The sequence below is a fragment of the Strigops habroptila genome, chromosome 4 (assembly GCF_004027225.2).
Source record: "Strigops habroptila isolate Jane chromosome 4, bStrHab1.2.pri, whole genome shotgun sequence".
NCBI classification, from domain to species: Eukaryota; Metazoa; Chordata; class Aves; order Psittaciformes; family Psittacidae; genus Strigops; species Strigops habroptila.
Window position 1 is genome coordinate 34,870,472 of NC_046358.1, and position 27,521 is coordinate 34,897,992.

The 27,521-nt window shown below is 52.2% G+C and overlaps 2 protein-coding genes across 3 annotated transcripts in view; one reads left to right on the plus strand and one right to left on the minus strand.

The window, feature by feature from the left end:
* Positions 1–19,539, plus strand: ISM2 (isthmin 2). 2 transcript variants are annotated; one of them, XM_030485342.1, is made up of 6 exons: positions 1–704; positions 14,639–14,899; positions 15,264–15,633; positions 16,442–16,582; positions 17,101–17,178; positions 17,665–19,539. In XM_030485342.1, exons 1-6 carry the CDS (start codon positions 567–569, stop codon positions 18,180–18,182), a joined length of 1,506 nt encoding a protein of 501 aa, XP_030341202.1. In that variant the 5' UTR covers positions 1–566; the 3' UTR covers positions 18,183–19,539. The 2 variants fall into 2 exon arrangements, with proteins under 2 accessions (XP_030341202.1, XP_030341203.1); XM_030485343.1 differs by having other exon boundaries at positions 17,107–17,178.
* The window catches only part of AHSA1 (activator of HSP90 ATPase activity 1), a 14,475-nt gene continuing 6,492 nt past the window's right edge, over positions 19,539–27,521 (minus strand). Inside the window, exon 9 of the mRNA XM_030485348.1 lies at positions 19,539–19,635. Within this exon, the coding sequence (XP_030341208.1) occupies positions 19,586–19,635 (50 nt within the window). The 3' untranslated portion in view covers positions 19,539–19,585. The remainder of the gene's footprint in view (positions 19,636–27,521) is intronic.

Consider the following 27,521-nt stretch of genomic DNA (forward strand, 5'->3'; position numbering starts at 1 on the left):
GCGCCGCTCGCCCGGGAGGGGCTTGACCGCGCTCCTTGCGGGAAGCAGCCTCTCCCCGGCGAGCGGTCGCCGACCGCCCGCCCTCCGGTGCCCGGCGGTGCCTGAAGAGCCGCGGCAGCACCGGGGAGTGACTTGGCGGGGGGAGGAGAAGAGGAGGAAAAGAAATCAGATTGCCGAAGGGATTAGGAAGGGGGGTGGGGAAGCGAAGCCCTCTTCTCCCCCCCCCCTTCTCCTCACACACTTGTGGAGCTTTTCAGAGTTACCCTTCAGCATCAGTGGCACCGGCGGGCGAGCCGGGGGAGCAGCGACACCGAAACGTGCTCGGCAAACTGCAAGTGAGATCAGAGGGAGCGGAGCGGCCCTGTCCGGCGGACCCTGCCCCGGCCGCACACGCGGGGGCTGCGCTTCCCGGCGGCGATAGTTTATATACATTAATATTTTTTTACGTTTTCCCTGCTCCTCTCGCTTTCCCGAGCAACGAAGGACGGGGCTTGCAGCTTTGCGGGCGGGCGTGCTGCCGGGCCGCCTGCCCTGGGCGGGCGAGGAGGGGCGAGAGGGAGGGAGAGATGCCGCTGATTAGAGGGAAAGTCGTGCTCATCCTCGGCTTCGTCTTCCTGACAACTTTCCTGGCTGCGGTGAGAGGGCTGCCCGTGAGGAAGCAGCGCAGCAACAGCCCGAAAGAGAGGAGCTCCAAGCTGGCGGAGGTAAGGCAGCCTTTGGGGAAGGATGGAGAGCCGGGGGGTACAGGGCCGAGCCCTCCGCAGCCCTCACCCGTGCCCGGACGGCTGAGGAGGGCAGCGGCCAGCCTGGGCGGTCATTGGGGTTCCTTCGGGGCCGGTTGTGCATCTCCGAAGGGAGCATCCAACACGTGTCCCGCGGCCGGGCCGCCCGGAGCCCCGGGTGGAAAAGCAGAGCAGGAGGAGCCGCGGGGGAAAGCAGGGTTCCGTGCCTCCCCTCTGCTGGGCTGGCTCTTCACTCGCTGAGCGGCACAGCCCTTTCCCGGCCTCCGGGGTTGTCGGTTAGCCCCAGGTCTGCGCAGAGGCTGCAGGAAAAGGACTGGTTTAGGTGTTTTGAGGTGGGGGCCGAGCGCCGGGACCCAGCGGCCGGGAGGACCCTTTGCCTCCAGGGGGCAACATCCCCCGGAGCAGAGCGGGGTCCGGCCGCAACCCGACCTGCGGCAGCATCAGTGGCGTTGGTGGCTTGCCAGGAACTCCAAAACTCCGCTACTACAAAAAGAAGACGTGACGGATTTCAGCCACCGTCTCCCCTTCCCGCTGGGACGACCCAGGGGCAGATTCCAGAGTGGTCATGCTCCGTTCTCATCCCGGCAGCCTGCGCCCCGTCCAGCATCCCGGGCAGGCGGCCTCGGGACCACCCCAGCCTGGGGGGGAGGTCCTGGGGCTGCACCTCTTGCCTCTCTGAGAGCCGGATCCGGCAAGCGCTGGCTTCGGAGCGCACATCGTGTAAGGGGAAACTTCAACGGGCAGTGAGGGAGTGGGAACCAGCTGGTGGGACCTGATGAGGATGACAGGAAGAGGATGGGGAAGAAACAAACTGCGAGGAGGGCAGGAAGAAGGGTTTGAATAAGACAGACAGACAGTTGAACAGTTAAAGCAGGTTACTTACATCTTGATGCTGTTCTCTGGAGAAAAAGTGGTTCAGGTGGCAGAGCTGTGTTTAGAAAATACCCTTTTGAAGAACACTACTGCTGGAAGTGGGTGAAAGGTCTAAGTGAGAAAGCTGGCGATAGGAGGAGGTTGAGCAGGATGGGGCTAAGAGCAGCTCAGCCATTGCTGGTGATACACAACAGTGTGGGGAGCAACAGGTTTGATCTGCAGTGTCCCTCGGACTGGCAGAGGAGGTGCTGAGCAAAGGCAGTATACCTTACTGCTAATTATTGCCAAACCACAGTGCTCATCTCAAGGGAATCACGCTGGCAGTGCTCTTCAACGCACTAAACTCCAGCATGGAACCCAGGGAACAAGTGTGAAGAAGCAATCTGCTGCACCTAAAGCCTGGCCAACAGGCAAGAGAGGGCATGGGCTGTGTTCAGCCACGTACCGCCTGGTAATGGTTTTAACTGGAGCATGGACCACGCAGATGCGAACAGGACTCTGGGAATGTTACATGCTGTAGTGCTGGTACCACCGTGGTGGTGCTGCACTTTGCTTATGAGACTTCAAGCACAGACATAGTTGCTGGTTCACTCGCCAGGCAAATGCCAGGCAGAGTGTGCTCAGGCTCCAGCTGCAGGGGGTCTAGGGATTTACAGTGGAAATCCCGGGAAGTGCTGCAGCCCTGTGGCAGGGGGCATAGGGACAAACTGCATGTTAGGAAGCTGTGCAGGTCCCCACCGCGGGACCCTGCAGCACAATCTCAGGCTCCTTTTTATCTGATGTCTAAAATACATCGGGCAAGGCAGGGAGAGCTGCTGTTGGTCCCAGTTTGTGAATGGCTGTGAATGAGGAGCGTTGTGTGGCCAGCCAAAGATCACATACGGCACTCACAGCGCAGCCTCTGTCCCCAGGACTTTTGCTTCTTGCAGAAATACAAACATACAAGAAGTTTGTAGGCAGACGTTTGAGGGTGGAGGTGAGGAGGAAGGCAAAGAATGGATTCCTCTGGGGGTTTGTTGGTGCTCCCGTGCACACTGTGCATCCCTCAGGGTACCAGCTTCACACTGCACAGCAGGGAGAAAGCGGTAGGTTTTGGCATGTGTCTTCTGACTGTTTTGGGAGGAAATCCTCAGTTTCTGGTGCCTCTGGGTGAGAATCTGGAGCAGACATGCCTGCCTGTTTGAACTAGAGCAGGGAGCAGAAGCGCAGCAGTGTGGTGGTTAGAAAAAAATCCAGAGTGATTTTGGGTCATAGGCACAGATGGTTCCTGTTGCAGTGCTGATACGTCCTGTCTCTATGGCAGCAGGGCAGCCACAGCTGGAGTATTGGTTACACTATGGGTAATGCCCTACAGATGTGGGTAGAATGAAGGGGGCCAGGAGGAGAAAAATAGAAATGACAAAGCAGAGCAGATAGACAATCGAAACCATTAAACAATTACAAAACTTGGACTTATTTTAATCTAACATCTTTATTTAAAGCAAACATTTTCCCTTGGTTTAGAATTGAATGGGAATTTTTATAATCTGTGCTGAGCCTCAGAGTTGCACTTCTATACTAAAATAATCTAGAAAAATCAAAACCATTAAGGTTTTCAGTAAATTTTGGAGTTTGAAAGTCTTCCAATTGCAGGAATGATGGAGGGACACGTGCTTTATCTTGGGCGATAACCTTATCGGTATGTCCCAAAGTCCTGTCCCTCAGTCAGGATCCACTACTTCCGGCTATAAATTACCAAAGGAGCCAGCATTTGCATTTACATTTTCTCAGCCTTGATACTGTGTAGAAAAGCTTTGCCTGTGTTACGCTGAGCCTGGCATAAGCAACAGATGTAGCAAGAATGTTTTCTATTTCTTCAGCCCAATTGACTAGAAGTTGAAATATTTTCTTTCCAACTGTGAGTTAAATCTAACGAGGGAAGATACCTGCTCATTTGGAGGCTTTTTGGCGCTGTTTTGGAAGGCAGGGGGGCTCCAAAGCAGGAGGCAGGTGCACAGCAGGGGTTTTAGAAACACTTTTGCGGGTCGGTGCATCACACTCTGACATGGGCAGAAATGTGGCAGGTCCAAGCGCTGACCCATGCCGGCAGCTCTTCAGATTTGGGTAACTGAATACTTGGTAAAGCTTGTGTCCCTTGTCAAGACAAGAGAGAGCTCCTCACATTGCTCAACGGTCTGTTTATTTACAAAGTCAGGGGGTTTAAACACAAAATATGTTTTGATAAACTCGCTGGACTTCAAAATATTGGCTTTGAGGCTTTGAGCATCATTAATAAATATTTGGATTCTTTCCAACTGATACCAGTGGGTTCCAGTACTCTTTTAGTAAGTTGAAAATAGCTGACATTCTAACACGCTACAAATGTAAATGTTAGAAGTTATTAGATCTGTGTCAACCCGTACAACCGCTTCAATACCTATGTATAGAAATAACAGTACCAGTGGTAACAGTGATGGTGTTGGTAGTGAGCATCCCTGCAGTGATGGGGTGCAGCAGAGCAAGCTGGCTATAGAGCAGAGCAAGTGTGCTATAGAGGGTCCAAGCTGCCCGGCCCAGCGCTGGTGGGCTTGGTGGGTGCTCCTTGGCAGGAGGAAACCCATCCAAGAGAGGGGCCTAAGAGCATGGGCAGCAAGCAACACAAGGCACCCTGGGGTGTTATGGCAGGGCTGGGACAGGGGCAGGGTGAGAATCCAGGCTGGAGCTTGCTGTTGGAGTTCCCCTGGTCTGAGGCTTCGAGCAAAGCAAATCTGGTGTCTGCGATAACAGATAATGGAAAGCAACAAAAGAATACCAAAGGGCTGTAGCTGGCTGCAAATCAGTGGGTTTGTACGGCACCTGGTATGACAGGCTCCTGCCCCCTGAGAAAGAAGGAAATGAGCAACAACGGTGTGTATTATTTACTGATTACCTCAGGCAGCCAGAGTAGCAATGGGAAACTATGCTCAAAACTGACGGTCTCCACCAAGATGTTTTACTTATTGATTAAAAACCATCGGTGGCGGTCTTGATTTAAATCGACCTTTCCTGTGTACAGGAAGCCTGAAAGCAGAGGAGTGCTTAGAAATTAAATGTATAGCAGTGACACGATGCCTGACGGGAGATACCAGCAAGTGCAGAGTAAAGGAGCTCCAAGGTGATGTGGAGTGGCTGTACTAGATAAAAAGCGTTAAATGGAAATATGAGTGGGGCTTGAGTGGAGTTTGTCAGGAGAATGTAAGCTGGGGGAGCCCTGCCTGGGGAGACCACCGGGGCGACCGGGGGGGAGCACGGGGGTCCGGAGCCTCCCGTGTGTCTCCCCCAGCTCTTGCTCCAGGCTCTCTCAGGCCTGTGTGGCCGAGGAAAGGATCTCTGTTTCCCCGGGGCCACCTCGCTGTGCTGCGGGTCTTCAGCGTGTGCTGCCACCCGTGCCTGGCAGCCCCGCATGGGGCACCCGGACCTGCCCGGCCAGGTCCCCGCGGCCGCGGCTGTGTCAGTAGCAGAGTCATTTTGCCTGCGGATGTGCTTTTTACCTTTTCATTTCTTCAGCAATTAAGCGTTCTTGTCCCTGGCTTTGTCCTTGGCGGAGGTCGGATTTGTGGGTACAAAACGTGCACTGAAGCATCCTTCCGCTCTGAAAGGGGCTCTTTGTGCGCAGGGAGGTACTTCGCCCTTTGTAGCAAATTTCCTTTTGAGAAGTGCCAAATTATCTTAGTCAACACAGTTGAAAAACCTCCCGCCCTGGGGCTGAGGCAGGAGCAGAAACAAAAGGGAGCCGGGTGTAGGGAAGCTGCCCGACGAGGGGGCTTCTTCCCTTTTCACTGCACAAATAGGTCTGCTGCGCTCCCATTGTTCCAATCAAAGGGGTTCCTGTAAAAGGCACATGTAAGGGGTAGAGATTAGGCACAAATCGCTCTACAGGGCATTGCCCAGCCCTCTCTCTGGGTTCTCAAAAGTGTCCGGCTCTTGCAGACCTTCTTCTTAAAGACAGGCAGGTGGGGACCTATCTTGCCTTCAGTCGCTGTCCCCCCAAGCCCGGTGAGGTGATGGAGGGAGTGTGCTGGGAATTAATTCTTGCTTTTCTCTTGTCAGTGTCTTAGGGGTAAGGAGTACAAACCAGGGATCTTCTGTATTCCATAGTATCAATAAATACTCTTCCACTCAGAATAATCTCCAAAACAAGATGCCCAGACACTTCCCGTAGGGAAGCCTGAGGACAATGTGAGCTACAGCAGCAAGGTTGCCCATGCCATCCAGCTCCTCCAAAGCAAATGTTGTCAGCCAGAGGTTTCGGTTTTGTGTAAAATGCCATAGCTCATAGCCAAGAAGCAGGGAAGAGACTGCAGCCGTGTTTCAGTGTGAAAATGTTTCCATTTGAGACAGGAGCTTGCCAAAGTGCAAGGACTACTTTTTCTTCTCTGGTAGACCATATTTGCAGGGAACCTTCATTGGGCTGTTGGATGCTTTAATGGTATTGCTTCCAAGAAGCTTAGTTTCTGCATTCCCTGTGTGTAGTAACTTCTTTGAGAAGCTGTTGTGAAGTATACTTCATTTCAGTATGAGATGTGACCTACCTGCCTCTGAGTCCCAGGCGGCTCTTGGTGTGAAGGGCACTGGCACCTCCTGGGCTGCAGGTTGGTTTAGTCTCCAGGGGAAGGATACAGCTTCAAAGGGAATAAAATGAAGTAAATTGCTGCCTTCTGCTGGTCCCCAGCACTGCTGGATGGGCTCAAGGTGGGGACCTGGCTGCAGGTGGCCAGGAAGCGCCCATGCATGTGGGGAAGAGGTGGCAAGGCGTGGGTTTATCTTGGATTAGGAGATGCTGGTTGGCCCAGTCTGCCAGGGCCTTATCTAGCACACAGGACTTGAAGTGTGAGGCAGGGCTGGGAATGTGTCCCCAACCAAGGAAGCCTCCGTCACGTGGGGCGCAGCAGCAGGCTGGTACATGGCATGGGTGTGGTGCCCTTCACCTTCAGGTGAGCCTCATCCTCCATCCCAGCCCTGGCATCCTGAGCCTGTGTGTGAGCAAGGCAGCCCTGGCTCTTTCCTGGTAGCTGAGCCCCAGGGCACTCGCTAGTCAAGGGAACAGTATTTGTGGGATGGTGAGGTGTGTCCCTCACACTGCAACCTCTTCTAGCAGGCTAGGGGTTAGGGGGAGGCTGGTGTTGGTCTGGCCCCTCTGGTTGCTGCACTTGTTTTGCTATATCTTGGGTTTTTTCCTTTTGCAGTTTTGCCTGGGCTACAGTGGGGAAGGAAGCAGCCGCTGGAGCAGTCAGAGGGTTACGGTGTGCAGGCTAACAAATGTGGATCATTAGCTGGAACAAGTTAATGGTTACTGAAGCACATGGGATTCAGAGCTGGAACAAGTTAACAGCAACTCAGTCTGATGCATTAAGAGCTTACGCGTATTACAGCTCAACTATGCTAACAGAAAACATGTGCCCTAGCAGGAGCGTTTGCCAGAGAGCACCAGAGGGTATGGATGTGCGTCTGTTCGCCTCCCTGGGGGACTGCTCTGTGCAGTCCCTGTGGGGCCCTGCTCCCGTACCTGCACTGTGCTCTATCTGAGCAGCTCCCAGCTGGCCTCGCTGCAGTAGAGGTCTCAGGGTACATTCATCCTCAGGTAAGGGTGCCTTGCCTCTGGCTGGGCTCCTCACAGCAGGCACCACCCATCAAGGGTTGGCCCTTGGAGCTGCATGCTTTGGCAGGGTCTCTGGTGCAGGGACAGTCCTGGCTGCTGTGCTGGGACATGTCAGTGCTGCGAACTAGAAGCTCCAGGTTCTCCACCGCAAGGCCTGCGCGGCTCATCCATGCGGGAGGCAGGGCAGCCCCTCCTAGGGGCAGGTAGGGAGGAGAAGCTGAGCTGCGGTGGGACTTCCCAAGAGCCTTCTCCAGGTATGACATGGGAGACCTGCATCTATTCCTGACCTTGCCACAGGCTGCCTGAGAGAGCTGGGACAGGTCGTTTTCTTTATCCGCAAAATGGGAGTTTACAGCATCTGTCTCAGTGTTAAAGAGGGGGAAGACATTTATGGTAGAGAAGCACCTGCGTGTGACACTGAGGAGGGCGACAGCCAGGCATGGTGAGAGGTGAAAAACTACCAGGCTCACACTTGTGCTCCTCAAGTCACGAGTGACCTGAGGAGCTGGCCAAGGGTGCCACAGGCAAGTTACTCATCAGCACACCTGCAGGAGAGCTGGCACGGTGAGAGGGGCCAGGCTGTGCCGGCCGGGAGGTGCAGTTCCCAGGCTGACAGCAGCCTGGCCAAATGCTCTGTTCTTGGTCTTACACAAAGTCAACTATGCTGTGCCCTTGCTCCTCATGGTGCTGCGTGCTGCTGCTTCTCCACACCATGGTGCCTTCTGCTCCACGGCTGGCTCTGCCTCGGGGGCAACCCTTTGAGAAGGGTTTTGAGATTACAGTTGTTGCAATTGTGAGACATGACAAATAAATGTGAGACATGAAAATAAATGAGATGAGGAAGCCTTTGATGCTGCTCCCTGCAGCTCTCTACTCAAGACAGTTGGGAGGAAGCTAGTTATAAAAGAGAGTAATTCCACATGACCTGAAGTATTTTGATAACTGCATGAAAATTATAATTGTGAGGGTGTAATAATTATCTGCACAGCCCAATGTTTGCTGCTGGCTCCTGCTGGTCCATCATAAACATCTGCCCACACAAGCATGATAACCAAGAGCCTTGTCTGTTCCACCAGCACTTGCAGAGCCTCCCAAAACCTAAATGGAGATGCTTGTGCCTTGGAAAAAAAGAACAAGCCGAAACCAGCACTCAGGTGTGAGTCGATCCTGAGGCAGTGTCGTGGTTGAACCCCAGCCAGCAGCAGGTTCAAGTCCCACACAGCCACTCACTCCCTCCCCGTGGTGGGATGTGGGATACAGTTGGAAGGTAAAAAGTGAGAAAACTCATGGGTTGAGATCAGGACAGTTTAATAGGTAAAGCAAAAGCCATGTGCACAAGCAAAGCGCAACAAGGAATTCATTCACTGCCTCCCATTGGCAGGCAGGAGTTCAGCCATCTCCGAGAAGGCAAGGCTCCATCATGTGAAATGGTTACTTGAGAAGACAAATGCCATCACTCCAAACATCCCCCTGTCCTCCTCCTTCCCCCAGCTTTATATGCTGAGCATGATGCCATATGGTGTGGGATACCCCTTTGGTCAATTGGGGTCAGCTGTCCTGGCTGTGTCCCCTCGCAACTCCCTGTGCACCCCCAGCCTGCTCGCTGGTGGGGTGGGGTGAGAGGCAGAAATGCTGTGTAAGCACTGCTCAGCAATAACTAAAACATCCCTGTGTTATCAACACTGTTTTCAGCACAAATCCAAAACATAATCCCATAGTAGTTTCTACTGTGGATAAAAGTAAGTCTGTCCCAGCCAGAACCAGCAGAGGTGGATCAGTGAGCAGAGCAGCTGGGAGATCGTGGTCCCGCTCTTTACTTGTGCCACAGCTCCTTTGCAGGCGGGAGTATAACCGAGGGCAGAAGAGGAGGGAGGCAGCTGGATGTGTCCACTGCTTTGTCTCTGGCAGATGTTCCAGAGCTCACCTGTCAAAGCCCAGAGTGATGGCTCCTGCTAAACCACCTGCCTATAAGTGTAAAGGTGTTGTGTCTGATTGTTGGGATTATGGTCTTGAGGTCTTGAAGACAGGAAGAGGGACTGGGTGGCATCTGCACCTTTCCCGTTGTCTCGTAGACATCCACCCAGCTCTTGACACCTGTAGAAGCATGTTATGCCTTGGCACGGCTCTGGGGGACCTGTTAAGCGGGTGACGAGCTGATGGGCAGCAGAGGTCACTTGCCTGATATGTATCCAGTGGGTTTTCCATCTGGCTGAAACACTCTGCTGGTAGATGGGTTATGTGCTGGTGGATGGGTTAATGGCTGGGAGGATCAAACTGTAGCCCTCCAGAGGCTACAGTGGTCTCAGCTGGCTGGGCTAAAATAGCCCTTTGAGCAGTGTCTGTGGTGGGGTCATCAAGGAGAGAGCATGCCCAGCACTATGGGAGGGAGGCAGAGTGGCACACTGCATTTGTTCCTGCTGATTACCCTGCAGTTCCACCTCCCTTTATTTTAAAGAGACAACAGTGTTACTTGTTAGCACTGGAAAAACCTCCCCTTTCTCCCACTCCCACCAGCAGAAACTGCCCTGAGCCTTTCTGCAAACTATGCCTCGGGCCTCCCCCTAGACAGGCTGGCCTTCCCTCTGAAGCAACCGACCAGCATCCCTCTGCTTCCATGGCTTTATAATATAACCCTGCTCTGGAGCTGCTCCTGCCTGATTTCAGTCCAAAGATAACTTGTGTTGGAAAGCTTTCTCCAGATCTTCACAGCTTATTTAGGTGAATATGGAAGGGAAAATTTTTATGGTAAATAAAAGAAAAAATGTGCTGGTTTCTATTTTGTTCTTGGCTAAATTGTAAGTGGGCAAGTTTGCAACAAACTGCAGGACAGATGTTAAAATAATGTTGGAGAGAGCTTGGGGGAAGGAGTAGGAATACACTTGTGTAGACTCAGCTCTATTCAGGAAAAGATCAATAGTTCTTCTGGTGGATTCTCGTTTCAGTACAGTGTGGTAGAACTGTTCAAAGGAAACCTTACACAAGTAGTAATGATTAAGCAACAAAACCCCCCATTCCTTATAATTATAGCCCAGTGCAATACCAGCCTTTAGCAAATATGTCATTTTCTTCACTGCAGTGTTAACAAGCCCAAAGCACAGTCTGACTGTTGCCTCTGCTCTGACTCCCCTGTGCACAGGTTTCTTTTGTTCAAGCTGAACAAGTTTATGTGCTCACTAATTGGCTCAGGACAGGTGTGGGTGGAAGCTGCATCCTCTGCGCTTGTCCTGTGCCAGAGACTCCCTTGCGCTGATGCAGAGGCTGATGCACAGGTTTCATCAGTGCTTTGCTCCCGGGGAGTTATCTCAAGTGTACTTGTCTTGGGTTTAACCCCGTGATGAAGAGCAGCTCTGCTCAGCAGTGTATGTAGTTACAAAGAGCACTGCCAGTCGGTTCACTGGCAACTTGTGCCTACAGAGATGCTGGAGGGACAAGTACTTGTGGTTGTGGTGGCAGCATAGTGGTGCCCCTGGTAGCCAAAGGGCAGTACAGCACAGGGACTATTGTGTCAATGTTCTCGGGTTTTAAACTGCTGTAGGATCTGAGGTATCATGTCTCTAATCATTTTTATGTAAGAGCTGCAGCACATGAGCGTTTGTCGTTTGCTTTCTTAACCCAGGTTTAGTTCAGAGTGTTAGAGAAGTTTGTAGCAAAACCGCAGATCTTAAGACCAGAAGAAATCATTAGATCATTGGATTTCTTCCCTAGCACAGATGCGGTACATATGTGTTGAGCCCAGTGACATGGGTTTGACTGTCTCCACAAGAGATATTGCCACTTTCCTTGTTAGCTTGTTCCTGTGGTTAATCACCTACAGTGTTAAAAACACAATCCTTATTCCTCAGTTGAATTTGTCTGGCTCTGACTTGGACGTGTTGGTTCCTATTATGTGTTTCTGTTCTGGATTAGAGGGTCTCTGATGCCTGATGGATTACTGCCTTAAAGAACTGGGAAATCAAGCCATTGCTTTTTCTTTTTAACATGACAAACGAATTGTACAAGTCTTTCACTGGAAAAGTCTTTCCGTCCCTTGAAATGGTTTTGCAGCTGCTCTCTTTGCCATCTTCAGATTTCCAAGCAATTTTAATGGAGGCATATGGACTAGAAATCAGCCTTTATTCTCTAGAGAAATGATGTGTGGCCTTTCCCCACACCGCCGCACACCCTGTCACCCATTCTGTCTACAAAGTAGGCATGGCACTGGGCTGAATTGCTGACGAGCTCCTTCCCCTTCCTAGTATCTTTGCTGAGTTTCTGCCCCAAGGTCCTACACTGACTCCCTCCACAGTCCGTGCTACACTGGGGAGAGCCTGGATTATGTGGGAGGAGCTCCTGTGCTGATAGGGAGGGGGATGTGATCCTGCTTGTAGCTTCAGTCTAAACATGGTCTTCGCAAACAGAAAGCGCATGCTCTTTCCAAAATCCTGCCCCATAGTTTCTCTCAGGTTTCTGCCCTGGGAACCCTTATTCCCAACCAGACAGGATATCCAAAGTGGATGCATGAGGAGCTGCAGCAATTCCCCCTTCAGCTCTGTCGTTTGCTTGGTGCTGGCTGGTTGCAGGAGGAGGCTGGAGCTCAGCTGTGAGATATTAGGACTTCTCGTCACTGTGCTGTGCACCACAGCTTCTGTGGTGTGGTGGCAAGTGTCCTTCCCCAGTGGCAGAAGGAGAAGGGAGCTGCTGCGACCAGCTCTGCAATGGTTTGCAGCCTTTCTCCTGTGCTCCGTGGAGAGTAGGGGAGTAGAGTTTTCACTCTGGACAAGCCAGCTCTTCCCTTAGCTGATGCACTGCAGTGGCTTACCTTTAGGCTCTATGGCTTTATCCAGCTGTTCCCTAACCAGGGCGGAGGAGAGCGTGGCAGGAGGACGACTCTGAAGGGCAGCTGCCTGTGTGGCTGGCAGGAGCCCCTTGATGACATGGAGAAGACACATCTGTCTGTCAGGATCATGGTACCGTGGATGCTCTGACCCAGAGGGAACAGTGGACCACCTAGGACCTCACTAAAATCCATGGCTTAAACATCCGGGTCAGGCACTGAGCACGACTGTGCTTTGTAGGTACATCTTCTGATGCAGGGACAAATTTTAACCCAGCAAAGCCTCTGAATGCTGCACACATTAACAGGAGGGAAGGGTTGGGTTCTATGGTTCAGTGACGGTCACTGAAAGACTCTGGACCATCCAGGGTGGACACCCCTGGGGTCTTTGTGCCTCTGGAGGATTTGGGAGCGCAGGGAGCTCTGTTCACCCAGTGACACTCTTGCAGCCAGTTCCCCTGGGGCAGTTTTACATTTTCCCTGTGGGAACAGTACTCTGAATTTCTTGAGCTTGTTTGGGCGTAAAATCTGAATTAGGCACTGAGTGCAAGTTTGGAGACTTGGAATCTGTTCCTGGCTTGTTTGCTCTGATGTCCTTGGGTGAGCTCGGATCTTATTGCTAGAGGAGACCTTGCTTTCCATGTGTATTAAGTTGGGGTTGTCTGTGAAATGAGCTTACTCAGCCCCGATAAGCTCATTATAAATTAGGCAGGAGTGCCAGCCTCGCAGGGCTGTTTGTTGGCAGCCCCTCGTGCAGGGGTTGTGCTGGGCACACGCAGCTGGCAGCAAACCCAGCATCAGCGGGTGGTGGTGTACAGCCAGAACTGGGACATGGCAAGGTTTGCCTGCTTGTACCCCTTTGCTATTTCTGCTCTGCTTGGGCTCCTCCTTTTCCATCCCAGGGAGTCCCTGGGCAAAAGAGGAGACCTGGCAAGGGGCTGAAGCACCGGGAGACAGGCTGGAGAACAGCCGGGCATTGTTCCATGGGTCCTTCCCCAAACTGCTGCGGTTTTGGATGGGGGCAGAGAAAGCTGGGAGGGCAAGGTGCGGGCAGAGGTGTCTGTCTGTGCCCATGTTTGCTGCCAGCAGTGCCACGGGAGAGGGGTGAGCTCCCCGGCCAGGAAGAGGGGTGGGCCCCAAAGGCTCTTGCTCGGCAGCACAGGCTCCCTCCTCCCCACGGCCGTCTCTCCTCCGGGCCCATCTGGTGAAGTCTGTCACTGGCCCTTCCCCGCGCCCAGCCTGCTCTGGGCAGCAGCCAAGGGACCAGCAGCGTCCCTGCTGCTCTCTTCCCTCCCCCGGGGACGGGGGGCCGCGGGCTTTGATGTGCGGGCACAGGGCTGGGGACAGGCTGTGTGCGCTCATGAGAGCCTGGCCAGGCTCCAGCTGCCTTTGAAGTGCTCCAGTGATCAGGATGAAAGGGAGGGGAGTCCTTCCCCAAACCATCTGGCTCTAATTGCAGGTAGAAATGCCTCTCCGCGTCCCCCGTGGGGAGGGGGCACGCCGCTCTCTTCGTTAATCCCGCGGCTCTCGGCTGGGCTGGCGCGAAGGGCGAGAGCTTGGGAACAAAAGAGGGTTTCAGCCGGGCAGCCAGAAATAGGCAGCCGCTGGCGACTTGCGGGGGGTTCGGGCACCTCCGCTCCCAGCCCCGAGCTGCGGGGCCCCGCAGGCCCGTCCGGGGATGGCCCGTGCCGCGGGGGGCTTGCCAGTTGTTCCCGTCTCCGCTTTCTCGGGCGCACTGGAGCCTGCTGGCCCTTTGACTCGCGGTTCCTCATGCCAGCGCGCCGAGCGCGGGGACGAGGAACGTGGGAACTCGGCGCGATCCCGCCGCTTGGCAGGGCGTGCCGTCCGCTTCCCTGCGCCGCCGGCCGGCTGCAGCGGCTGCCGTGGCCAGGCTCCCTGCGCGCTCCTCCCTGCGCAGGGCTGGCTGTGAAGCACCGTGTGCCACTGCAGTGTTAGAGCTATTGGCACCACTAGCAAGTACGTTGTGTCGTCCCGTTTGGCTGGGTTGTATCTACCATGTATATCTACACCCTCTTTGGGCGGCATCTGAAATCTCAATTAAACCTGTGTTGCGTGAAGTTGTCTGCCCTAATACTGGCACCACAGAGCAATTTATTTATGTGCGGTTTTCCCCTTGTCATAAAGACCTTGCTATAAACTTTTTATGTAAATATATAAAGTTATTAATCGTGTGCTCTGATAACTCTGTGACCTTGCCATCACAGAAGTAGCCCTTGCCGTTACCCATCTCCAGGGACCAAGCAATGGCAAAAAAGGGAGAGCGAGGAGTGGAAAGGCAAGTGAGATGGGCAATGGGGCAGCAGAGGGGGGCAGAGAGGGTGGTCACGGGGATGGGAAGTCTCCGTGTAGTCTGTAGGTTGTTCAGGTGCAGGGGGGCCAAGCCCTGGCACAGCACAGGCCACTGGGTATTAACTTGATTAATTAACATGTTAATTGCTGCCCTGATGCTGCAATAAGATGGGGTGGAGGAACCGTTTAGTGCATGAGACCAGGCTCCTCTTTGCTGGGCAGCAGTTTGCTCCCTGCACAGCCGCCCTCAAGAGATGTTCTCAGCACCTCTTCCCTCTCCAGGTGTCTGCCTCATCCGGCCCCCGTTCGGCAGGGGACGAGGAGCTGCCGCCATCGGGCAAGGCGCGGGGCCTGAGGCGGAGCGGGCAGGCTGGCCTGCGGCGGCACAGGCGCCGAGGGGTGGCTCAGCAGCCTGCCAGGAGCCCAGTGGTGCCACAGCCCAGCGGTGCTGGCCGGGATGAGAACCTGCCCTTCATGCTGGACCTGCAGAGCTTGCCAGGGCTGGCCAACGTGGACCTGAGCTCCCAGAATCCCAACATCCAGGTAGGGAGCAGGTCTGTGCAGGCTGTGAGGGGATGCGGTCAAGCACTGCCTGTGCTCCCCAGCCTCGTTTGCTTCCCTAAGTAAGGAAACATCTTGTGAGTGGGGTCCGTGTGGCCACTGCCGTCTGTCTTCTTGGTAACTACCAGATGCAAATAGCTGGGTCCTTGCCAGAGAAATTTGCTCGTGGCATTTTCCTTGCCCCCACAGCCCCTCTCTGTAGAGCAGGAGCAAATGCTTCTACAAGGGTGACTTCAATTTCTGACGGCGTCTCTGGCTTCTCACGCTGGGAACCAGTGCATGGGCTGGTAGGTCTGTCCCAGGGCTGTGCCCCAGCTCACTGCCCTGCCTTATATCTGGCCTCCAGGTGACCATCGAAGTGGTGGATGATCCTCAGGCTGAGATGGAGATGGACTTGTTGAAGGAGACAAGTAATGACTGGTCCCTGACGTCTCCTGAGTGGTTGTCTCACAAGGACCTCTTCTGGCCTCTTTTCTGGGAATACACCGACCCCATTGAGGAGGAAGAGGAGGAGGAAGAAGAGGATGAGGAGGAGGAAGAGGAGGAAGAAGAGGATGACAACCTGGATGTAGGGGACAGGGAGGAGGAAGAGGAGGAGGAGGAAGATTACACAGCAGACTATGAGGAGGAGTCAATGCTCAGTGGAGTGGGAGGTGACTGGGACCAGCAGTGGCCCAGGCAGAAGAACTGGATCTTTAAGGACAAATATAATTATGGTGAGTCCTCTTGGGTGCAGGCAGCTGCCCTGCAGATGGGCACTGCCCTGCCTCGCTGCAGGGGAAGCAGCCCTGCACTGTGGATCACAGCACACTAGTGCTCAGCTCCTACTTAAAAAATAAGCAAGCATGCCAAGGAGCAAGGCCAGCACCCAGCTGGGGCTGCCAGCAGTCAGACATGCCAGCATCCCAGCAGGAATTGCCCTTGCATGTAACCAGACTGGAGCCTGGACTCTAGCAAAGGCATGCTCATATGAGAAATATGGTGTAAATGTTTAATGGCAGGTGCTGCTACCATCATCTCAGGTACCTGCAGTGACACCAGTGCCAGAAGCCTTTGCCACAGACCTGGACATCCCCAGGACAGGAGCTGCAGAGGGCTATATGGCGGGTGCTGCTGGGCAGACAGGCCAGGGCACCACAGCAGCTTCCTCCTGCAGCTTCCCGGCCACAAGGCCAAAACCAGTCAATCTTTGCTAACACTTTGATGCTTCAGCATCATGGCCAGTGCATCAGGCAGGTTTGGAGGCGATGGGGATGGGCAGTGCTGCCTGCCTGGGTCAGTATGACTGGGAGCAAAGCTGTGAGAACAAGAGCCTTTGTTTGGGAGCTGCTTCCCTGGGGCTGCCAGCAAGGACAGGGTTGGCCCTTGGCATTACGGGCCCGGGCAGTGCTGGCCCTGCATCCCTGTACAGGACATCCCACGGACAGGGCAGAGCTGAGGGAGGTCCCGCGTGGCTGCTGGCTCCCCTGCTGCTGAGGCTGTGCTGAGGTCCACCACTCTCTGCCTCTCCTCTGTTGTGCACAGACTATGAAGATGAGGAGGAGTGGAGCCCATGGTCTCCTTGCAGCATCACCTGTGGCAGTGGAAACCAGAAGAGGACCCGGTCCTGTGGCTACGCCTGCACAGCAACGGAGTCAAGGACCTGCGACCTGCCACACTGCCCTGGTGAGCCCCTGGCAATACCAGTGCTTGGGCACTGACCGATCCCTATGTGGGCTGGTCTCCTGCTGCTGCGGGCAGGGCATTGCTCATGCTGCAAGAGCTAGTTATGTTTGATGTGGTCTGGGCTAATGACCACAGGGGTTTGTTTCAACAAGGAAGCTCTGATGGGGCTTCTTGGCTCTCCAGCAGTTACATGGTACCCAAGGATGGTAGAGCTGGGTTCCAGCTTGGTCTGCAACTCCTTGCACCTCTCACACTGGGAGCTTGAAATGCTCTCCTGAGGCATATTGAGAGCTGGCTCCATCCACTGGGTTTTACGTAACCCACTGCCTTGTGTGGGTCTGTCCTGCACGTCTTACTGCTGGTCCACCCTTCCAGGGAGAGTGCCATGTACCCAAAGCAATGGTGGGAGAGGGAGTGGAAGATGAATGGTGTCTGGTGCCCTTACGGAGGAAAAAACCCACCACTCCTCCTGGTGTTCACTCTGGCTCTTTGGTTTGGGTTTTTTTTTCTTTCTCAAGGAGCAGATGGAGAAATGGTTTTCCCCACAAAGGAGATGCCTTTCAAAAGTGACAACACCACAGAGCTCTTCAACTCAGGTCAGCTTCTGCCTCTGCCTTGCTCTGGGGGTTTCAGTGCCAGACCCCATGGGGACTCGCTCGTGGGGAGGGCTCTGCCAAGGGCTGTCTCCTTTGGTGTTCAGACCTAAGTCACCCAAACCACTGCCATGGCAGTCATGCTGGCAAACCCAGTTCCTCCCGCAACCCTGGTACAGCACAGTCCTGCTTTACAGTGCAGTGGCTGAGGCCAGCCTGCCACATGCCCTGTCCCATGGGGGTCTACTGCCAGCCCAGCCCTTGCAGCAATGGGTGTCCCAGGCAGAGACCCTGTGACAGGCAGCTCTGCCCCAGCATGAAACCCCTTCCCCCTGTTAGTGTCTCGGGGATCAAGCCTGGCTCCTCCTGCCTGGAAGATGCACGCTCTGCTGGTGGTGGCCATGGAGTAAGGCCATGGGCAAATGGCAGCTGGGTAAAGTGGGGTGCGGGCTGCGCGTGCCCTCACCCTTTCGGTGCCCTTCCCTCCAGAGGTGGACAGCTGTGAGAAGTGGCTGAACTGCAAGAGCGACTTCCTCACCAAGTACCTGAGCAAGGTGCTGACGGACCTGCCCAGCTGCCCCTGCTCCTACCCGCTGGAGGCCGTCTACAGTGCCGTCAACCTGCGGGATGAGCAGCAGGGCAAGAGCTTCCGATGGCGGGATGCCAGCGGCCCCAAGGAGCGCCTGGACATCTACAAGCCCACAGCACGCTTCTGCCTGCGCTCCATGCTCTCCCTCGACAGCACCACCCTGGCTGCCCAGCACTGCTGCTACGATGAACACACCCGCCTCATCACCCGTGGCAAGGGGGCTGGCGTCCCCAACCTCATCAGCACCGAGTTCTCCCCAGAGCTGCACTACAAGGTGGACATGCTGCCCTGGATACTCTGCAAGGGCGACTGGAGCCGCTACCACGCCGTCCGGCCCCCCAACAACGGGCAGCGGTGTGCTGACAACCCCGCCGAGGAGGAGTACCTCTCTCAGCTGCAGGAGGCCAAGGAGTACTAGCCACAGCCATGTCAGAGGAGCTATGGCCACTGCCAGCTCCCACCCCGGTGCAGCCTGGTGTAGCCCTGGTCCTGCTCAGGGGCTCCTCGCTGGCGCTGGGCAGCGCAGGGAGGATGCAGCGTCTGTCTCATCCCCCTAGACGGGTGCCTCGGCCCACCTTGGATTTCAAGGGGTGCTGGAGGTTATGATGCTGCGATCCCTGCCATGCCACATGGGGTGGTCCCACACCCTGGGATGCCTGGGCTGGCGCACAGGGAGCTGCAGGGGATGGGAGGCATAAAGGGAATGGGGGGCTCTTCCCGTCTGCTTTTGTTCTCCACAGTCTTTCAACGCAAGCTGAAAGCTGAGCATCTTCAGGGTGAAATGGCCTCAGCTCCTGCTGGCTTCATGCTGCATCTGAGGAGCTGGCCTGCTGCGGGCAGAGTTGCCTGGTCTTGCCTGTACACCTGACCTGGCACATGCTGCTCTACTTCTGAAACTGGGGGTGGGTCCTCTAGGGAGGGACAGGGCATAGAGTGCCATGCACAGAGTGCAGGCACCCCTTTCCTTGGGTTTTGCATGCACGATTGGGAAGGAGCAGGGTTTCATGGGTCCAGGGGGTGTGTGGGGCAGGAGGAGACTGGCTGCCTGGGCTCCCTTGGCAAGGTTGCTTTGTCACTGTGGTTTGGGTTGTGAAAGGGAACACTGGGTGCCAAAGCCAGACACACGTGGACCTCAGAGGAGGTCAGCATGGGGGAACACCACCTGTGTGTGCATTTCAGCCCCTCTGCCTTAGTGCTTAGGGGAGCAGGGTGGCAGCACCCATGCAAGTCCCACCACCAGCCCGTCCTGGCAGCCCCACAGTGGGTTTCAGTGCTCGGGAGCATGTGTGACACTGCCCAGCAGAATGTCCTGTGTTTCCCACCCACAGCCCTGCTGGGGGCAGGAGGCAGCTCAGCTGCCACTCATGCTATTACTGAAGAGCAGCAAAAAGCACTGAGGCAAGTTCTCTATGGGGATGGCAACAAATCAGGCACTGCTGGGAGCACCCAGCATTGCCCCTCTCTGGTCTGCTGCTGGCCTCAGGCCCTGCTCCATGCTGTGTCTGCCCAGCTCCCCAGCAAGAGGCAGCCCAGAGAAAGCAAATCGTGTGTGCAGCCTGTGCTCCTCAGGCTTGCTGCCTGGCCAGGCGAGCCAGTGTGTCTCCAAAGGAGGAGGACACGCACGTGCTAATAGTGTCAATACCTAGTTAATAATGTCAGTACCTGGTGTTTGCAGATCATGGTGCTCACCATTGGTGCTTTGGTCTTGCCTGGGTTTTACTTAGCTTTTCACAGGTTCATGGCAGTTTCTCCGAGCATATTTTAGGGGCTCCTCAAGTTTCCCACAGAGAGACTAGACTGAGCACCGTTATCGCTGGACATTCAGTCACTGAACCTGGCGGAAACTTCATAGCTTCTATTTAGCAAATTTTAAGCGTTGGAGAAAATGAAAGAGCAAGTCAAGCACCTGTGAAGAAGAATTGAGTCATTTCTAGACTAGAGGTTTCACCCAAGGCTGTTGGCTACTCCATGCTTTTCTGCAGGACACTGTTGGACAAAAAGCATCTGTCTGGGTGCAAAGGTCCTTGTTTGACTGTCCTGTGCTAGGTCTGTCCTTTCAGGAGGTCTCATAGCTCTTTGGGGAGTCTTTCTGGGAGTATCTTTTATACGTTGAATGTATGTTGATCCTTTTGCCTTGGTTATGGATAGAATATTGTGTCCTTGGTCATCAGTACGTAAAAGTACTTGTGAAAGTATTAATGAAGTTATCACTGAATTATTCTTATCTAACTATTATTCCACACTCATATCCCCAGACTCCAGTAATGGGTGTTATCAAAACAGGCAGACACCATCCATTTCCCAATAGTCATGCAGTCTGAGATGACCAGTGTTATGTAAAGGGTGAGAAGGAAGGCACAACCAAATAATGGTGACCCAGACCATGGTGAGTTTTCATGACCATTACATGTTCCCTAGCCTAAATGGTCATTTGCTCACTAGTTTCTGGTAAAGACATGGTCAAGAGAGGGTGGCAGTGATCTGATGGCTTGATTCTGGGAGCCTGGCAAATGTGTGGGGAGGCACAGCAACAGACATAGAGGCATTTGTATGGGAAGCAGACAAATTGAGTGTCCAAGGCCATGGAAGGATGAGCTTGTTATCTTCTGTCATTCAGCAGAGCATCTTCCTATTTCTTCTCCCTTATCATACATCATCATTAGCATCAGCAGACTGTCAGAGGAGCTTATTTACCATCAGTGTACAGACTTTAAAACAACATCCTGTTGAACTTGCCTAGTGTCCAGTATTATACCCACACATGGAAGCAGGACCTCTGCAGACAGCCTTTTTTGAAGGAGGCTTTCAATAGCTCAGTCAATTTGTTTGTTAGACTGGCTGCTCTCTGAGGAATTGCTCTTATAGTAAGGACTGTTAACCAGGATTTGCACCCTCCTCCTCTTTATACTGGGTATGTCAACTGGTCTAACCCCCCAAAAAGAAAATGTAATTTCTCTAATAAATGCAGTTACCATCCAAGGGCAAGTAGAAAAAATTATTGCATTGAACCCCCCAAAAAGCTGGTTGAAAGCCGAGTGGCTGTTCTGCCTCGCTGCCTCTAAGGTTTGGAGGATACAGGCATGAGCTGGAGCATAAGAAACAAGAAGCAGTGGTGTTCCTCACACAAGCACCTTATACGCCAGGAGGCTTTGCGTGCCACCATGAGAAAAGCAGACATTAAGCAAGCATTTATTTTTATATCCCATCAAAGATTCCGTCCAGCCCACTGCTATTTAAGTGATAAATCTCTAAGCTTCCACTCCTTAAGTTTATTTTGTTGGGTTTTGTTTCGGGTTTTTTTTAATATGTAATATATATAAAATGCCTTTTATTCCTACAAAATTTCATAGAGAAGAATTCTTTATTCTGATGCTGCAATAAAGCACTTTATATATGTATGTTGCTGATGTCATTCAGTTGGGACCGAAGCATGTGTTGCTATTTGTTTTGGTTGAGAAGGAAGATACCACGTTGAATGCTATGTGTCTTGGATCCTCAGCACCAACTGTTCTACAAAGACCCACGTGGCTTTGCCTCCTTCCCTTAGCATTTGCATTTGATGGTGTCTGGCTGTAAAAATCAGCAGCTAATAGAGACTATCCGGAACCCATCACCACAGCCATGGGATATGTGAAGTTCTGCTCACAGAGAATGAAGCCTACTACAAGAAGACCATCAGGGTCAGTGCTGAGAAGCAAATGCATTGCCTGTGCCTCAGCCCTGACCCTAGGTTTTAGTCCATGCTCAGCCTGGGCAAAGCTGGGTGCCAGCTGAACTAACACCAGCAGAATGCTTTAAGCAGGTGTTAGGCATGGGTGAGGGTGAAAAACTCAGCATCATCCCAGCTGGAAAACTGGTTTGTCAAACCACCTCCATAACCAACAGCTAGTGTTAGACAGGGGATTTGCAAAGCTTTTCAGGGGTCACAACTTTTTGTTGTTGCCATTAATTTGCTGCATAAATCGTGACCACTTCCAAGCTCTTGCTATTTCCAGCTGTTTTCCCTCTTTTTCTCGTGCTCCTTTTCCTTTGTGCTGGCTGCACATCTGTCAAGGGTTTACTGCTACTCCAGCACAGGGCTCTGCTCCACAGCTGCCTGGCGCCACTGCTGGCCCCTGCCCGAGGGAGCAGATGGCTCTTCTCCATGAAGGATGCTCTGAATTTCCCACTGGTCTTCTGCGACATCAAAAACATTGTTCATAGAGCCCAAGCCAGGGGAAGCAGGCTGAGCTCTGCACTGCAGGAAGAGAGCACAGAGAAGATCACTCTTTCCATGGAGGGGCAGTCAGCAGTTACTGCTGTGTATGTGACATGCCTAACGTGCCTTTACCCTTTGTAACAAGGTCCTTGCTGTGCCAGATGCTGAACCCTGCTCCGAAACTTCTGGGCTATAGAAATCTCACAGCCAGAGGAGAGAAACAGGAATAATTGATGCCCTAATTCTGCAGATGCTCAAGACCTGGAGATGTCACCTGAAATTGTGGAGTGAGTCTGCAGCAGAGTCTCAAGCTGCACCTTTGCCCATTGCTTTGAACACAAGACTTCTTGACCAGTTGAGTTGTCCTAGTCTGCCAGCCTGGGCTGGAGCCGTCTCAGCTGTACCAGTTCCCTGGTGTCTGACTTGCAGCTGAGTTAGTTTGTAGGCAGAAGGAGCTGTGCCCGGATTCTGCCAGGCACAGTGATCAGCATGCCCCTGCTGACCTCCCCTCTTGGCCCCAGATGAGTCAGGAGCAAGCTGTGCAAAAAGGCCTTTGAACTGTGAAGGTATGGGTGCATGGTCAGCTGCCGGGGGGACAGGCTGGGTGAGTGGAGCCCACCTCTCAGGGATGAACGTGTGATTTCATCAGAACATGATTACAGCAACAGGGAACCCAATAGCTGTCGGTTTTGTTTCTTCAGGGCTTTTGCTCCAAGAATCTGCCTGTTGGAAAGCACAGAATAAGTCCAGCTGGGCCCAGAAGGAGCCGATTTGAGAGCAGAAGGCAGAGGATGATAATGCCAGGAGAGTTTGTCCAAAGCTTGTGGAGCTGACCTGAACTGCAAGCCTGGCCTTAGCTTAGGAAAGAGCCAAGTGTGGTCGTGGTGGTCTGTGGACCTTTAGTAAAAACTGGAGCTCTGTAGAGGAAAAAAACCCTTTCAGACACCCTGTTTCCTGGTCTGTGAAGGGGCACACCCCACTGTGTGCCACGTTAGCCCTGTGGACTGGCTGTGCTGGTGCCAGCTTCTCTGTAGAAGAGTGAAAAAAATAAGCCACAGTAGCTGCAGCTTTTTGGCAGCAGCCCTGCTGCACCACAGCATGAGCACTGGATGAAGAGGAGCCTATGGCAAACCTGGTCTCCCGGGCTTTGCCTTCTCCCTGAGTGCAGAGAATCACCCCAGCAGGTCTCCAGCACCTAGTAGAGCCTGTCCTTATGACGCCATGTGGAGAGATGCCAAAATCACACTGGGCTAGCCCTGCTCGATGTGGCCATGGGACGGGATCAGGATTTACTCCCTCCATCTCCACAGAGGATAGACCGACATGTTTGCAGTCGGGAAAGGAATGTCTCGCCCTCCTTCCCTGCCATGCAGTGGCCAGGTGCCCCTTGGAAATGCTTGAGAGGAGCACAGCTGGTGGGGTCCAGCCCCTGCTTTGTTCCAGGTCCTTGCAAGCATGTCAGCTATTCTTCTCTCATTGCATCACAGCCTTTGGACACAGGGATGTACCACAGAAAGTGGATTTAGACAGGCTCTGGAGAAACTACATAGCCTCACCATGAGGATGCGGGCAAATAATTCCTCACTGGCAGCCCCACTCTCTCCTGGGCTTCAAGCTCTCCAGTGATGGAGATGACACAGTAAGTCTCAGCTTTACTGTTCTTGCAAGGAGATAGATACATTTTCCTAGCAGCCAATCTAAATTCTTCCTGCCTTTTTTTAAGCCCACTGCATCTTATCTGCAGTGATCACAGAGAGCATATTATTGCCTTATTTGCTCCTACCTCTCACACATTTCAGAATTTTATCACTGCGCTCCCTACTTCCCTCCTTCACCATCTTCTCTTCTCCAGACTAAACAAATGCAATTCTTTCAGGCTTTCTTTTGAAGCTGAACTTGTAGACCTCTGGCTTGTCTCATTGCCCACCACTGGGCTTGCTCCAAGTAATTTATGTCTTTCTTGAAGCGTGGAGCCCAAAACTGAAGCCACGGGATCTTATAGAAGGCTTTCTTAATGCTATATGGAAAGGTTTCTTCACAAGACCTACAAACCCCAGCCTGCCCAGGCAGCTTTTGTTCTTTTCCAGGATGTTTTAAATTTACGTTCATTTGAAAATTCATCATAACCTGCCCAGCTTAAATGTCTTTTAGAGATGGACAAATATGCTTCATTTTTTTTTTCTCCTGGATCACTTTTTCACTTGGTCAAGATAATTTTCAATCCTGAACTTGTATTCTAAGGGTTTTACAGCACCTGTGGTGATATTCATTATTTTTGACTTTTAAGTTATCAATTATATTATCTTCTACACTAACACATACTGGATTCATTGCAGTGCTATTAGGCTTTCCCTTATTTACTACTAAAAATATCATATAAAGCATTGACTACAGTCTTAATAAAGCCCAAATATTCTGCCCAAGGAAGGCATTAGGTTGAGTTGATATGAGCTGTGCTTGATGTAGCTGTGATATAGGTGTGCTGATTGTTACTTTTTACCTGATTAGCTGAGTATATACAGGCTACTAACTGCCCATACTAACTAATTTTTCAGTATTGTTTCATGAATTGATGTTATAGACTGACCTAATTCCCTTGGCCCTCACCTCTCTCCTTCTTCCTTCCTCCCTCCCTCTCCCCAGCCTCATTCTTTATGAAATTCTGAAAGATTGCTCCACTTTCCCAAGCAAATCTTCTAGGCCAAACTATGTCAGGCCCTGTTAAGCTGGAAATATCCAACTCCTTTCACTTTGGCTTTAAAAAATATATTCAAGTTCTTCCCATTTTGCCATTGAAGTAGATTTGGGATGACATTTCAAAGCAGTTTTAATAATAGCTACTTAGGATAGGGCTTTCAATCTCTTTGATTTGTGGCCTGATTGTCCCATGGAAGTTTCACATGGATAAACAATTAAAATACGTGAGAAAGGGCCGAGTCATAACAATTCCACCTAAACCAGCATCCAGTCTCTGGCAGCGGTCAACAGCAGGTGACAAGGAAGGAAAAGTAAAGAGAAGGACAAGCACATGTTTATGTTTCCCTGAAGTTCTTTCCTTATTGCCAGCAGCTGGTGGCCGAGAGGCTTCCTGAGCCAGATGTGATGGTTGTTCTGTTTAATAGCCCTTGGTTGGTTTATTCTTCCACAAATTTTTTCACTCCTGTTCTGAATCCATGTAAACTTTTAGTGGTACCATAGCACCAGCTGCAAGAAATTCCAGAATTCACTAAATGTGTGCAGAGACCCTTTCATTGGGACCCCGTATTATGTTGTTTGATGGTTGCTCCTTACTCATCTGCTCCATATGCATCATATGTGTGTAGCATGCACCTCTGACCTCTCATCACTGAAAAAATCACCATTTACTATCTCTGTTTTCTGTTTTTCAACCTTTGTTCTCTTTAATTCACAAGACTTTCCCTCTTATCCTGTGCCAAGTTCAGATTCTTGAAGAGCTTCTGGGCAGGAGTATACTGGACCTTGCTTTTCTTCCTCATGTTATATAGCCCTCCCTCCCCAAAATAGCTGAAGGACTGCAGTCTCTCCTGACACTTCTAAGTAAAGCAAAGGTCTGGGGTTTCTCATTAGCATCTATATAGCTGCACCAGATGTCAGCTGTAGCTGAAGGAGTGGGTATCTGCTGAGAGCAGGCAGATGTAGTGTAGGGACCTTCACCAGCATGCAGCGACTTAAGGCCCAGATCACCTTCGCCAAGTAAACGGCTGGTGTAAGGCATTGCCACTGCTGTGCCCCTTAGAATTAGCATAACCTGACACACTCTGTGCCTCAGGCCAAGTGCTAGCTCACAGCCTGGCCTTTAGCACAAGCTTTCCTTCACCAGTGGGTTCATCCAAGAGATTCTGCAGTGAACAGCAGACAAGGCATGGATGGCTGTGCATGCTGTTCTGCTGCTGTGGGGATGGTGATCTCCAGCCCAAGGGGCAGGGAGCCAACTGGGGCAGCACCAGCATAACTCAGGGCAGTCAGTTTTGCTGACGAAGAGCCCTCAAAGCCCTGAGTCTATGAGCCCCATGACGTGGGTTGCTGGCTGGGGCCAAAGCATGTCCTATTAGAGTAGCAGCAGGATGCCCGAAGTAAACCCTGTTTGCGATGAAAGGAAGGCAATTAAAATTCCACTTCAGCTGCCTTCCTGTCCCACTTCCTAACCTTCCAGTGGCAGCAGGTGATTAGCGGGGCCTGCCTTCTGCTGCCCTCGCTCAGCTGTGCCAGCAGCGCCCCGCTGCAGGAGAGCGCTGCTGCTGCAGCACAGCCAGCCTCCTGCATGGCTGCTGAACCATAGCCAGTACACTGTGATTCAGCTGCCGAGTACATCTCAAGTTAACTTAGAATGAGCTCATTTTGTCAGTTTCCAAATCACTTTGCTGTGAACACACTTGCTAGCCCTGCTGTTTAAGGTTTCCCATGTTTCTGCCCAGGATTTCCCAAACAGAAAACCAAACATGCATGCTGCAGTGACATCAGCGTGCTTGCTGCATGTTACACTCCCACAGCCTACAAAAGTTTATATCTGTGCATAAGAATCCTGGCAAAATACCTGTGGCCTCCTTCTCAGCCAGATGATGCTCTAAGGAAGACAACCCTGCAGGACATAGGGAAGTCCAACCTTATCTACAGGTGCCCAGTCTTTGTACAACTTCCTTTGCAGTCACAGGTCAGCACCCGGATAAGCACATCATATAAACTTATTTCATACCCCACTCTTAATGTCTGTACACACTTTACCATCAATAATCACTTTGGAATTGTGAGCAGAAAATGCTAGAAATGTTCTCCCTAGTTTAAAATGCAACTCAAACAATTGTATTTGTTTTCTTTTCTAAACAGGCACTAAAGACTTTTTTCCCTATAGGCCCTACTCGAGTGGATGGCTACAACACACCATTCACAGTGAAAATTTAGAAAAAACCCCAAACCAGTAAAATTCACCCAGTACCATTACTTGCTTCTAGCTTACTAAAGGTACTCTCTGCAGAAAACAAAGTGCACAAGAGAAGCTCATGCCTCAAAGGGAAAACTGAGAGCTTCAGTCACCCCTGAGGTTAAGCAGATTGCCACTTCAGACCAGAACTAAATTTCCCCCCTATCCTATAAAAAAATTTATTGCTTTAGAAGACACCTCTGGGAACTAACTGTATTGGCAGAAGAGAACAAGCACATGCTTTTCCCCTCCTCACCAGTTGAAGCGACAGCTGAAGTGGGGTCAGCCAAAAGTACTGCACCTGGTTTATTTTACAGGAATAAATCCCACCCCCATTAAGAGCCTACAGTTTGCTTTGGCCTGAAGCTCTTGGAGGTAGCTGATCCTGGGCACCATGACCTGCTAGAACTGTTTTGCAGGTGAGTTTCCCTGGCAGTGGTTTGCCAACTGTCTCGAACAGCAGGTGACTAAATGATTGGCATTCCTGTAGAGCAGGCTAGATGTAAGTAAGGATTGTGTTGAAGAAGGGGATGTGCAGAGGAGAGGAATAGCTTGAACGGGATCTTGGATCCTTTCAGAAATGAGAAGGGTTTGAAGCATTTACTAGCTGCAGATCAAAA